Here is a 13,436-nt window from a genome sequence, read left to right on the forward strand (position 1 = left end):
TCAGTAAAAGTACAAAAGCATCAAATTGCACCAAAAGTAAAGGTATACTCTTTATTCATATCTGTAGGCCTGAATAACTGGTTATAGTTATTGCTGCGTTCATTTGGTCCACATGCTATGCTCTCAAAGTCCTGTGTGTCTCCGTCAGGCTCTGAGCCGAAGAGAACCAGGAAACTGATTCTCATGGTGACGTCTTCATTCCTCTTGAGGCCGATTATGTAGTCGGGACATTTCACTTTGAACGAACCAAAGATTGATGATCTTTCATGACGCAGAGATGTTTCTGTTAGAGACACCAGGAGTGGACCATGCTCGTCTACACGAAGCCATCTCTGACCTAATGACCTGCGTCCAATGGTCACGCACTTCACTTAAACCTTTAGTCCAGTCTACTCATAACTTAAACCTTCAGTCCAGTCTACTCCTAACTTAAACCTTTAGTCCAGTCTACTCCTAACTTAAACCTTTAGTCCAGTCTACTCCTAACTTAAACCTTTAGTCCAGTCTACTCCTAACTTAAACCTTTAGTCCAGTCTACTCCTAACTTAAACCTTTAGTCCAGTCTACTCCTTAACTTAAACCTTTAGTCCAGTCTACTCCTAACTTAAACCTTTAGTCCAGTCTACTCCTAACTTAAACCTTTAGTCCAGTCTACTCCTAACTTAAACCTTTAGTCCAGTCTACTCCTAACTTAAACCTTTAGTCCAGTCTACTCCTAACTTAAACCTTTAGTCCAGTCTACTCCTAACTTAAACCTTTAGTCCAGTCTACTCCTTAACTTAAACCTTTAGTCCAGTCTACTCCTAACTTAAACCTTTAGTCCAGTCTACTCCTAACTTAAACCTTTAGTCCAGTCTACTCCTAACTTAAACCTTTAGTCCAGTCTACTCCTAACTTAAACCTTTAGTCCAGTCTACTCCTTAACTTAAACCTTTAGTCCAGTCTACTCATAACTTAAACCTTTAGTCTAGTCTACTCATAACTTAAACCTTTAGTCCAGTCTACTCATAACTTAAACCTTTAGTCCAGTCTACTCCTAACTTAAACCTTTAGTCCAGTCTACTCCTTAACTTAAACCTTTAGTCCAGTCTACTCCTAACTTAAACCTTTAGTCCAGTCTACTCCTAACTTAAACCTTTAGTCCAGTCTACTCATAACTTAAACCTTTAGTCCAGTCTACTCCGAACTTAAACCTTTAGTCCAGTCTACTCATAACTTAAACCTTTAGTCCAGTCTACTCCTAACTTAAACCTTTAGTCCAGTCTACTCCTTAACTTAAACCTTTAGTCCAGTCTACTCCTAACTTAAACCTTTAGTCCAGTCTACTCCTAACTTAAACCTTTAGTCCAGTCTACTCATAACTTAAACCTCTAGTCCAGTCTACTCCTAACTTAAACCTTTAGTCCAGTCTACTCCTAACTTAAACCTTTAGTCTAGTCTACTCCTAACTTAAACCTTTAGTCTAGTCTACTCCTAACTTAAACCTTTAGTCCAGTCTACTCCTAACTTAAACCTTTAGTCCAGTCTACTCCTAACTTAAACCTTTAGTCCAGTCTACTCCTTAACTTAAACCTTTAGTCCAGTCTACTCCTAACTTAAACCTTTAGTCTAGTCTACTCCTAACTTAAACCTTTAGTCCAGTCTACTCCTAACTTAAACCTTTAGTCCAGTCTACTCCTTAACTTAAACCTTTAGTCCAGTCTACTCATAACTTAAACCTTTAGTCCAGTCTACTCCTTAACTTAAACCTTTAGTCCAGTCTACTCCTAACTTAAACCTTTAGTCCAGTCTACTCATAACTTAAATCTTTAGTCCAGTCTACTCATAACTTAAACCTTTAGTCCAGTCTACTCATAACTTAAATCTTTAGTCCAGTCTACTCCTAACTTAAACCTTTAGTCCAGTCTACTCATAACTTAAATCTTTAGTCCAGTCTACTCATAACTTAAACCTTTAGTCCAGTCTACTCCTTAACTTAAACCTTTAGTCCAGTCTACTCCTAACTTAAACCTTTAGTCCAGTCTACTCCTAACTTAAACCTTTAGTCCAGTCTACTCATAACTTAAACCTTTAGTCCAGTCTACTCCTTAACTTAAACCTTTAGTCCAGTCTACTCCTAACTTAAACCTTTAGTCCAGTCTACTCCTTAACTTAAACCTTTAGTCCAGTCTACTCATAACTTAAATCTTTAGTCCAGTCTACTCCTAACTTAAACCTTTAGTCCAGTCTACTCATAACTTAAATCTTTAGTCCAGTCTACTCCTGACTTAAACCTCAAAAGGTCATAGCGCTTCAAAAGGTCTCCAGCTCTCAGGAGGCTTACCTCTTCTGAGTCCTGCTTGGGAGAGGACCTCACCGAGCCTCTCGACGAGGGCGTCTGAAACACACAACAGAATGAAATGAAGTAATGACCTCTGTGGATATCAGGTGGAACACACACACACACACACACACACACACAACACACACACACACACACACACACACACACACACAACACACACACACACAGCAGCTACTTTGTTTTTTTTAAAGCTGATGCACTGATGGTCAAAGATTACGGAAGAGACTTATGAGCAGTAAGCTAAAATGCATCTGGATGATTATCCGCCGGCCTCGTGGCTCGAGGTCGGAAGGTCCTTTGTGAGAATTCAATGTGGATGTGGATGTGGATGTGGATGTGGTGTGGATGTGGTGTGGATGTGATGTGGTGTGGATGTGGTGTGGATGTGGTGTGGATGTGGTGTGGATGTGGTGTGGATGTGGTGTGGATGTGGATGTGGTGTGGATGTGATGTGGTGTGGATGTGATGTAGTGTGGATGTGGTGTGGATGTGGTGTGGATGTGGTGTGGATGTGGTGTGGATGTGGTGTGGATGTGGTGTGGATGTGATGTGGTGTGGATGTGATGTAGTGTGGATGTGGTGTGGATGTGGTGTGGATGTGGTGTGGATGTGATGTGGTGTGGATGTGATGTAGTGTGGATGTGGTGTGGATGTGATGTGGATGTGGTGTGGATGTGGTGTGGTTGTGGTGTGTATGTGGTGTGGGTGTGGATGTGATGTGGATGTGGTGTGTATGTGGATGTGGATGTGGTGTGGATGTGGTGTGGATGTGGTGTGGATGTGATGTGGTGTGGATGTGATGTAGTGTGGATGTGGTGTGGATGTGGTGTGGATGTGGTGTGGATGTGGTGTGGATGTGGTGTGGATGTGGTGTGGATGTGATGTGGTGTGGATGTGATGTAGTGTGGATGTGGTGTGGATGTGGTGTGGATGTGGTGTGGATGTGATGTGGTGTGGATGTGATGTAGTGTGGATGTGGTGTGGATGTGATGTGGATGTGGATGTGGTGTGGATGTGGTGTGGTTGTGGTGTGGATGTGGTGTGGGTGTGGATGTGATGTGGATGTGGTGTGTATGTGGATGTGGATGTGGTGTGGATGTGGTGTGGATGTGGTGTGGATGTGATGTGGATGTGGTGTGGTTGTGGTGTGTATGTGGTGTGGTTGTGGATGTGATGTGGATGTGGTGTGGATGTGATGTGGATGTGATGTGGATGTGGTGTGGATGTGGTGTGGATGTGGTGTGGATGTGGTGTGGATGTGGTGTGGATGTGGATGTGGATGTGGTGTGGATGTGATGTGGATGTGATGTGGATGTGGTGTGGTTGTGGTGTGTATGTGGTGTGGTTGTGGATGTGATGTGGATGTGGTGTGGATGTGATGTGGATGTGATGTGGATGTGGTGTGGATGTGGTGTGGATGTGGTGTGGATGTGGTGTGGATGTGGTGTGGATGTGATGTGGTTGTGGTGTGTATGTGGTGTGGTTGTGGATGTGGTGTTGATGTGGTGTGGATGTGGTGTGGATGTGGTGTGGATGTGATGTGGATGTGGTGTGGTTGTGGTGTGTATGTGGTGTGGTTGTGGATGTGGTGTTGATGTGGTGTGGATGTGGTGTGGATGTGGTGTGGATGTGATGTGGATGTGGTGTGGTTGTGGTGTGGTTGTGGTGTGGATGTGGTGTGGGTGTGGATGTGGTGTGGATGTGATGTGGATGTGGTGTGGATGTGGTGTGGGTGTGGATGTGGTGTGGATGTGGATGTGGTGTGGATGTGGATGTGGTGTGGATGTGGATGTGGTGTGGATGTGGTGTGGGTGTGGATGTGGATGTGGTGTGGATGTGGATGTGGTGTGGATGTGGTGTGGATGTGGTGTGGATGTGGTGTGGATGTGATGTGGATGTGGTGTGGTTGTGGTGTGGATGTGGTGTGGATGTGGTGTGGATGTGGTGTGGTTGTGGTGTGGATGTGGTGTGGGTGTGGATGTGGTGTGGATGTGATGTGGATGTGGTGTGGTTGTGGTGTGGTTGTGGTGTGGGTGTGGATGTGGTGTGTATGTGGTGTGTATGTGGATGTGGTGTGGATGTGGATGTGGTGTGGATGTGGTGTGGTTGTGGATGTGGTGTGGATGTGGTGTGGATGTGGATGTGGTGTGGATGTGGTGTGGATGTGGTGTGGATGTGGATGTGGTGTGGGTGTGGATGTGGATGTGGTGTGGATGTGGTGTGTATGTGTATGTGGTGTGGATGTGGTGTGGATGTGGTGTGGATGTGGTGTGGATGTGGATGTGGTGTGTATGTGGATGTGGTGTGGATGTGATGTGGTGTGGATGTGGATGTGGATGTGGTGTGGATGTGATGTGGTGTGGGTGTGGATGTGGTGTGTATGTGGATGTGGTGTGGATGTGGTGTGGATGTGGTGTGGATGTTGTGTGGATGTGATGTGGTGTGGATGTGATGTAGTGTGGATGTGGTGTGGATGTGATGTGGTTGTGGTGTGGGTGTGGTGTGTATGTGGATGTGGTGTGGATGTGGTGTGTATGTGGATGTGGTGTGGATGTGATGTGGATGTGGTGTGTATGTGGATGTGGTGTGGATGTGGTGTGGATGTGGTGTGGATGTGATGTGGATGTGGTGTGGATGTGATGTGGATGTGGTGTGGATGTGGTGTGGTTGTGGTGTGTATGTGGTGTGGTTGTGGATGTGGTGTGGATGTGGTGTGGATGTGGTGTGGATGTGGATGTGGATGTGGTGTGGTTGTGGTGTGGATGTGGTGTGGATGTGATGTGGATGTGGTGTGGTTGTGGTGTGGATGTGGTGTGTATGTGATGTGGATGTGGTGTGGTTGTGGTGTGGATGTGGTGTGGATGTGATGTGGATGTGGTGTGGTTGTGGTGTGGATGTGGTGTGGGTGTGGATGTGATGTGGAGTGGGTGTGGATGTGATGTGGATGTGGTGTGGTTGTGGTGTGGGTGTGGGTGTGGATGTGGTGTGGATGTGGTGTGGATGTGATGTGGATGTGGTGTGGATGTGGATGTGGTGTGGATGTGGTGTGTATGTGGTGTGGATGTGATGTGGATGTGGTGTGGATGTGGTGTGGATGTAGATGTGGATGTGGTGTGGATGTGGTGTGGATGTGGTGTGTATGTGTATGTGGTGTGGATGTGGTGTGGATGTGGTGTGGATGTGGTGTGGATGTGGTGTGGATGTGGTGTGTATGTGGTGTGTATGTGGTGTGGATGTGGTGTGGATGTGGGGTGGATGTGGGGTGGATGTGGGGTGGATGTGGGGTGGATGTGATGTGGATGTGGTGTGGATGTGGTGTGGATGTGGTGTGGGTGTGGTGTGGATGTGGATGTGGTGGACGACATAAGCCGTGCTTTGCTGCTCCAGCACATCAATTAGACGATGGGAGGTAATGGACTTCTTTCAACACGAGAACAAAGATCTCAGACATCCACTGCAGACACATAACACTTCCATAAGCACTGGATATAGAGACATATATACAGCGTGTGTTTTATAACAAGCCTATAATAAACCATATGGCCGAATTACAGACATTAAGGACAAAGAGTCCCCATTGAAACCACAATGTTTGATACACAGCATAAAATCATATATTCTATTATGTCAGGCTTTCATAAAGAGCAACGGCTTCAGTTTGTGCCTTTTCCATCTATTTTATACAATTTTTTTTGTTGCTGATCACTAATTTATCCCAAACTAGAAAATAAATGAATAAAATCACCCTAGCGTAAAAGAACAAGTTAAAGGCTGAACGAGCCGACAATGAAAGAACATTATATTCAGTGAAAAATAATAGTATTTTATAGTATTTTTGGAGCAGTTTCAGAAAGAGAGGTTTTGTTTTTAGTCCGACGCTTCCATCTGACATTATGCACACTGGGAAAATACAACACACAGCATTGAGTGGGGTGTTTTTCATTCGGAAGGTGGCATTATTTTTTAACAAATTGGCCTTTCAATGAATAAATGTGTGGTCGGACTGTTGCGTTAAAGATTGAACTCGGTGAAAAGATGAATATGTTTTTCTTAAACGGCCTCAGAGGCACGAGGGTTATGAGGCAACTTCACACTTCATTTCAATACTTTTCTTTTTTACAACCAACAGACAAAAAAAACAAATGCGTTTCTAAAAATAAAGAAAAACAGCAAATCCTTTAGATTTGAGAAGCTTGAACTTCAGGATTTGTTTCGTAGTTTTGCTTTAAAAATAACAATAAAACATAAAAACGTTCTTTCTCTGATCTCACCTCTTTCTCTGCTTCAGACACCAGGTCCACAAAGTTGTCGGGGAAGACTCCGTCTCTGCCTCCGATCTCCCCTCGCCACCAGCCGGGCTCGCCGGTGTCCTGTCAAAGATATAAAAATACATTTAAGAAAGTCTCTTTCTCTCCAACAGGCCTGCTATTTCTTTACGTTGCAGCGAGAGGCAGATTCTAAAGAAAAGAAACTTCACAAAGCACCGTTCAAAAAGGTCTCAAAGACCAACACTCCTCCTCGGCCTCCACTAGATGGCGGTGGCACTCTACTCTGCCTCGGTGGGCAGCTGAAGAAGCAGAGTCATCGTCATCATTGTCATCATCATCATCATCATCATCGTACCTCATGAAGTCACAGCAGCTGATGTCTGAGGCCCAGACGCTCAGTGGAGACGCAACATGTCCAACAGCCGCTTAGCAGGTTCACACACATGACCTTTTTCATGACTTTAAACCAAATTTCCATGACTTTTCCATGAATTTTTACCAAATGTCCACTACAAACATTTAGTGAAGTCTGGGTGTAAACAGTAAAAAGTGAGTAAATGTAGTATTTAAACTAACAATGAGAACACAAAGCATACAGTAAACCTTAAATGACTCAAATGAATGAGACAATAGTTTGATTAAAAGAATAAACATGTATATAGATGCCTGTATGTATGCCTGCTGATATTTTGAGTCTTTCTTTTAAAAGCATATTCATTATTTCAAATTCAGCGTAAATGAACGACATGAACACATGAATACAACACATTTACATGAACACATGAATACAACACATTTACATGACTTTTACTAAACTTTTGGGGTTTTATTTTCTTTCAATGACTTTTCCAGGTCTGGAAATAACCATTTTAAACTCCTTGACTCTTCCAGGTTTTCCATGACCATATGAACCCCATCTTAGGTTTTACCTTTAATTTCTGACTTCTCAACGCTCCCACTCACAAACCCCGCGTTTACCGTCACGTTGCTATGAATTGTGGGTAATCCCCTGGATGCGGACGAACGGAAAGGTTCCTACTGGACTCTAAATGCCTCCGAGAGCCCTGAGCGCCTCGAGGTGCCGGCAGCAGGACAGAACTGATGCTACCGACTGAATCTTATTAGAGGGACACAAAAACATTTCTTATAAACGCCTCAAGAAATGACAGAAGACATGCGGTGCGATCGATGAGTTGTAACACTGGTTTCAGTTTGTGTTTACTACCTTCAAGAGGTTTAGAATAATCCTTTTGATGATCATCTTCTGTTCATTTATTACATCTGAATGGATCCATCGAACTCATGGCCCATTTTATTAAAGGGATTCACTTTTTATTTTACTAGAATATGGCTTGAGCATATTTCTAATAAATTGCACTCCATGTGCTTTGGACTTTTTTAGTTCTTTTAGCTTGAACTCTAGGTGTCGCTGCCACTTTGAGCGACGACTTGACCGACATTGGTTCTGAGCCGATGGAAGCGTCGGCACGCTGGAACCCAGAAGATGGAGAGAAAGCCAAATTGCAGAAACGTTGAAGTTTTCCTTCAATGCAGGGAGCAGCGAGCGCCTACCTTGCTCAGGATGTGGATGATGTCGCCGTCCTTGATGGTCAGCTCGTCCTCATTGGTCGCCTCAAAAGCAAACTTGACCTTACAGTACTCTTTTGCTGAGGGGAAAAATAAATAATGCGGTCTCAACAGGGAAAGCTCACGAGGTAACGGAGCGTTTTGGATGAACACAAACACACGAGGTTTACATCAATACAGTCTGCTGTTGGAAGGTTTCATCATATCCAAACTACGCACTGGAGCTTTTAACTAATAGCAGATGCTAAGAAGGCTAACAGAGCTAGCACGCCCACGTTAGAAGTAAACGAAGAGAACAAACCTCCCACCACCCACAAGGCCCCGGTGACAGTAAACACACGTCAAAGCTTCCTCTGCAGTACTTTCTGGGTGCTTTACCTTTGGATTTGCCGTCTCCGTCTCTCTGCGAGTCTGTCATGTTGGGATGGGCGGGCTTTGCAGCGGATGGTAATGATGGGATTGGCTAAAATGAAGCAAACCATACAGATGGAAATGATTTATTGCACATGAGTGGAGTCCAGTCTGAACACAGGGAGTGGAGTCACGTGACTGCTGTTTAGTGTAAATGTGTGCGTCTGAAAGATGCTGTCAATTGTAGGGGTCTTAAAGGGGCGGGGCCAGCAGCATCCTTCTGAGGTTTCCAGATTAAAAACTCCTGTGATGCAAATTAGCAAAGCGAGCTGCTCAGTGGGGCTCTGGACAATGTGGAAGCACGACTGGGGTCCACGTCGAGTACACTCCCTCGTCCTGCCGGCTGCTGAAACGACTGAGGGGTCTTTACGATCTTATTTTAACAAAAGAACAAAACATAAACATCTCACGCTTGTGTTAACAGACCTTTCTTCAGTGCGTCTGAACAAATAACCATTAAAAAAACCATTGACTTTGAGAACTGAGAACCAGAAAAGCAAAAGAAATGCAGACTCCTTCCTGAGGATGTATATGAACTGTGTATATATGAACTGTGTATATATGACCTGTGTGTATATGAACTGTGTATATATGAACTGTGTGTATATGACCTGTGTGTATATGACCTGTGTGTATATGACCTGTGTGTATATGACCTGCGTGTATATGAACTGTGTGTATATGACCTGTGTGTATATGACCTGTGTGTAAATGACCTGTGTGTATATGAACTGTGTGTATATGACCTGTGTGTATATGAACTGCGTGTATATGACCTGCGTGTATATGACCTGCGTGTATATGACGTGTGTGTATATGACCTGTGTGTATATGACCTGTGTGTATATGACCTGTGTGTATATGACCTGTGTGTGTATAGTATATGACCTGTGTGTATATGACCTGTGTGTATATGACCTGTGTGTATATGACCTGTGTGTGTATAGTATATGACCTGTGTGTATATGACCTGTGTGTATATGACCTGTGTGTATATGACCTGTGTGTGTATATGACCTGTGTGTATATGAACTGTGTGTATATGACCTGTGTGTATATGACGTGTGTGTATATGACCTGTGTGTGTATAGTATATGACCTGTGTGTATATGACCTGTGTGTATATGACCTGCGTGTATATGACGTGTGTGTATATGACCTGTGTGTATATGAACTGTGTGTATATGACCTGTGTGTATATGACCTGTGTGTATATGACGTGTGTGTATATGAACTGTGTGTATATGACCTGTGTGTATATGACGTGTGTGTATATGACCTGTGTGTGTATAGTATATGACCTGTGTGTATATGACCTGTGTGTATATGACCTGCGTGTATATGACGTGTGTGTATATGACCTGTGTGTATATGAACTGTGTGTATATGACCTGTGTGTATATGACGTGTGTGTATATGAACTGTGTGTATATGACCTGTGTGTATATGACGTGTGTGTATATGACCTGTGTGTGTATAGTATATGACCTGTGTGTATATGACCTGTGTGTATATGACGTGTGTATATGACCTGTGTGTATATGAACTGTGTGTATATGACCTGCGTGTATATGAACTGTGTGTATATGACCTGTGTGTATATGACCTGTGTATATATGACCTGTGTGTATATGACCTGTGTGTATATGACCTGTGTGTATATGACCTGTGTGTATATAGTATATGACCTGTGTGTATATGACGTGTGTATATGACCTGTGTGTATATGACGTGTGTATATGACCTGTGTGTATATGACCTGCGTGTATATGACGTGTGTATATGACCTGTGTGTATATGAACTGTGTGTATATGACCTGCGTGTATATGAACTGTGTGTATATGACCTGTGTGTATATGACCTGTGTGTATATGACCTGTGTATATATGACCTGTGTGTATATGACCTGTGTGTATATGACCTGTGTGTATATGACCTGTGTGTATATAGTATATGACCTGTGTGTATATGACCTGTGTGTATGACCTGTGTGTGTATAGTATATGACCTGTGTGTATATGACCTGTGTGTATATAGTATATGACCTGTGTGTATATGAACTGTGTGTATATGACCTGTGTGTATATGACCTGTGTGTATATGACCTGTGTGTATATGACCTGTGTGTATACAGTATATGACCTGTGTGTATATGAACTGTGTGTATATGACCTGTGTGTATATGACCTGTGTATATATGACCTGTGTGTATATGACCTGTGTGTATATGACCTGTGTGTATATGACCTGTGTGTATATGACCTGTGTGTATATGACCTGTGTATATATGACCTGTGTGTATATGACCTGTGTGTATATGACCTGTGTGTATATGACCTGTGTGTATACAGTATATGACCTGTGTGTATACAGTATATGACCTGTGTGTATACAGTATATGACCTGTGTGTATATGACCTGTGTATATATGACCTGTGTGTATATGACCTGTGTGTATATGACCTGTGTGTATATAGTATATGACCTGTGTGTATATGACCTGTGTGTATATGACCTGTGTGTATATGACCTGTGTGTATATGACCTGTGTGTATATGACCTGTGTGTATATGACCTGTGTGTATATAGTATATGACCTGTGTGTATACAGTATATGACCTGTGTGTATATGAACTGTGTGTATATGACCTGTGTGTATATGACCTGTGTGTATATAGTATATGACCTGTGTGTATATGACCTGTGTATATGACCTGTGTGTATACAGTATATGACCTGTGTGTATATGACCTGTGTATATGACCTGTGTGTATATAGTATATGACCTGTGTGCATACAGTATATGACCTGTGTGTATATGACCTGTGTATATGACCTGTGTGTATACAGTATATGACCTGTGTGTATACAGTATATGACCTATGTGTATATGACCTGTGTATATGACCTGTGTGTATATGACCTGTGTATATATGACCTGTGTATATGACCTGTGTATATGACCTGTGTGTATACAGTATATGACCTGTGTGTATACAGTATATGACCTATGTGTATATGACCTGTGTATATGACCTGTGTGTATATGACCTGTGTATATATGACCTGTGTATATGACCTGTGTATATGACCTGTGTGTATACAGTATATGACCTGTGTGTATACAGTATATGACCTATGTGTATATGACCTATGTGTATATGACCTGTGTGTATATGACCTGTGTGTATATGACCTGTGTGTATATGACCTGTGTGTATATGACCTGTGTGTATACAGTATATGACCTGTGTGTAAATGACCTGTGTGTATATGACCTGTGTGTAAATGACCTGTGTATATATGACCTGTGTGTATATGACCTGTGTGTATATAAACTGTGTGTATATAGTATATGACCTGTGTGTATATGACCTGTGTGTATATGACCTGTGTGTATATAGTATATGACCTGTGTGTATATGACCTGTGTATATATGACCTGTGTGTATATGACCTGTGTGTATACAGTATATGACCTGTGTGTATACAGTATATGACCTGTGTGTATATGACCTGTGTATATATGACCTGTGTGTATATGACCTGTGTGTATATGACCTGTGTGTATATGACGTGTGTATATGACCTGTGTGTATATGAACTGTGTGTATATGACCTGCGTGTATATGAACTGTGTGTATATGACCTGTGTGTATATGACGTGTGTATATGACCTGTGTGTATATGACGTGTGTATATGACGTGTGTGTATATGACCTGCGTGTATATGACGTGTGTATATGACCTGTGTGTATATGAACTGTGTGTATATGACCTGCGTGTATATGAACTGTGTGTATATGACCTGTGTGTATATGACCTGTGTGTATATGACCTGTGTATATATGACCTGTGTGTATATGACCTGTGTGTATATGACCTGTGTGTATATGACCTGTGTGTATATAGTATATGACCTGTGTGTATACAGTATATGACCTGTGTGTATATGAACTGTGTGTATATGACCTGTGTGTATATGACCTGTGTGTATATAGTATATGACCTGTGTGTATATGACCTGTGTATATGACCTGTGTGTATACAGTATATGACCTGTGTGTATATGACCTGTGTATATGACCTGTGTGTATATAGTATATGACCTGTGTGCATACAGTATATGACCTGTGTGTATATGACCTGTGTATATGACCTGTGTGTATACAGTATATGACCTGTGTGTATACAGTATATGACCTATGTGTATATGACCTGTGTATATGACCTGTGTGTATATGACCTGTGTATATATGACCTGTGTATATGACCTGTGTATATGACCTGTGTGTATACAGTATATGACCTGTGTGTATACAGTATATGACCTATGTGTATATGACCTATGTGTATATGACCTGTGTGTATATGACCTGTGTATATATGACCTGTGTGTATATGACCTGTGTGTATATGACCTGTGTGTATATGACCTGTGTGTATATGACCTGTGTGTATATGACCTGTGTGTATACAGTATATGACCTGTGTGTAAATGACCTGTGTGTATATGACCTGTGTGTAAATGACCTGTGTATATATGACCTGTGTGTATATGACCTGTGTGTATATAAACTGTGTGTATATAGTATATGACCTGTGTGTATATGACCTGTGTGTATATGACCTGTGTGTATATAGTATATGACCTGTGTGTATATGACCTGTGTATATATGACCTGTGTGTATATGACCTGTGTGTATACAGTATATGACCTGTGTGTATACAGTATATGACCTGTGTGTATATGACCTGTGTATATATGACCTGTGTGTATATGACCTGTGTGTATATGACCTGTGTGTATATGACCTGTGTGTA

At 42.3% G+C, this 13,436-nt stretch overlaps 1 protein-coding gene across 1 annotated transcript in view; it reads right to left on the minus strand.

The window, feature by feature from the left end:
* Positions 1–13,436, minus strand: part of cd2ap (CD2-associated protein) — a gene marked incomplete at its 5' end in the record, with an annotated part of 73,381 nt that overhangs the window by 15,167 nt on the left and 44,778 nt on the right. Inside the window, 4 exons of the mRNA XM_079215135.1 lie at positions 2,324–2,377; positions 6,616–6,714; positions 8,185–8,279; positions 8,578–8,662. Coding sequence (XP_079071261.1) covers positions 2,324–2,377; positions 6,616–6,714; positions 8,185–8,279; positions 8,578–8,662 — 333 coding nt within the window. The remainder of the gene's footprint in view (positions 1–2,323; positions 2,378–6,615; positions 6,715–8,184; positions 8,280–8,577; positions 8,663–13,436) is intronic.

Source organism: Taurulus bubalis, assembly GCF_910589615.1.
Source record: "Taurulus bubalis genome assembly, chromosome: 3".
Classification (NCBI taxonomy): domain Eukaryota; kingdom Metazoa; phylum Chordata; class Actinopteri; order Perciformes; family Cottidae; genus Taurulus; species Taurulus bubalis.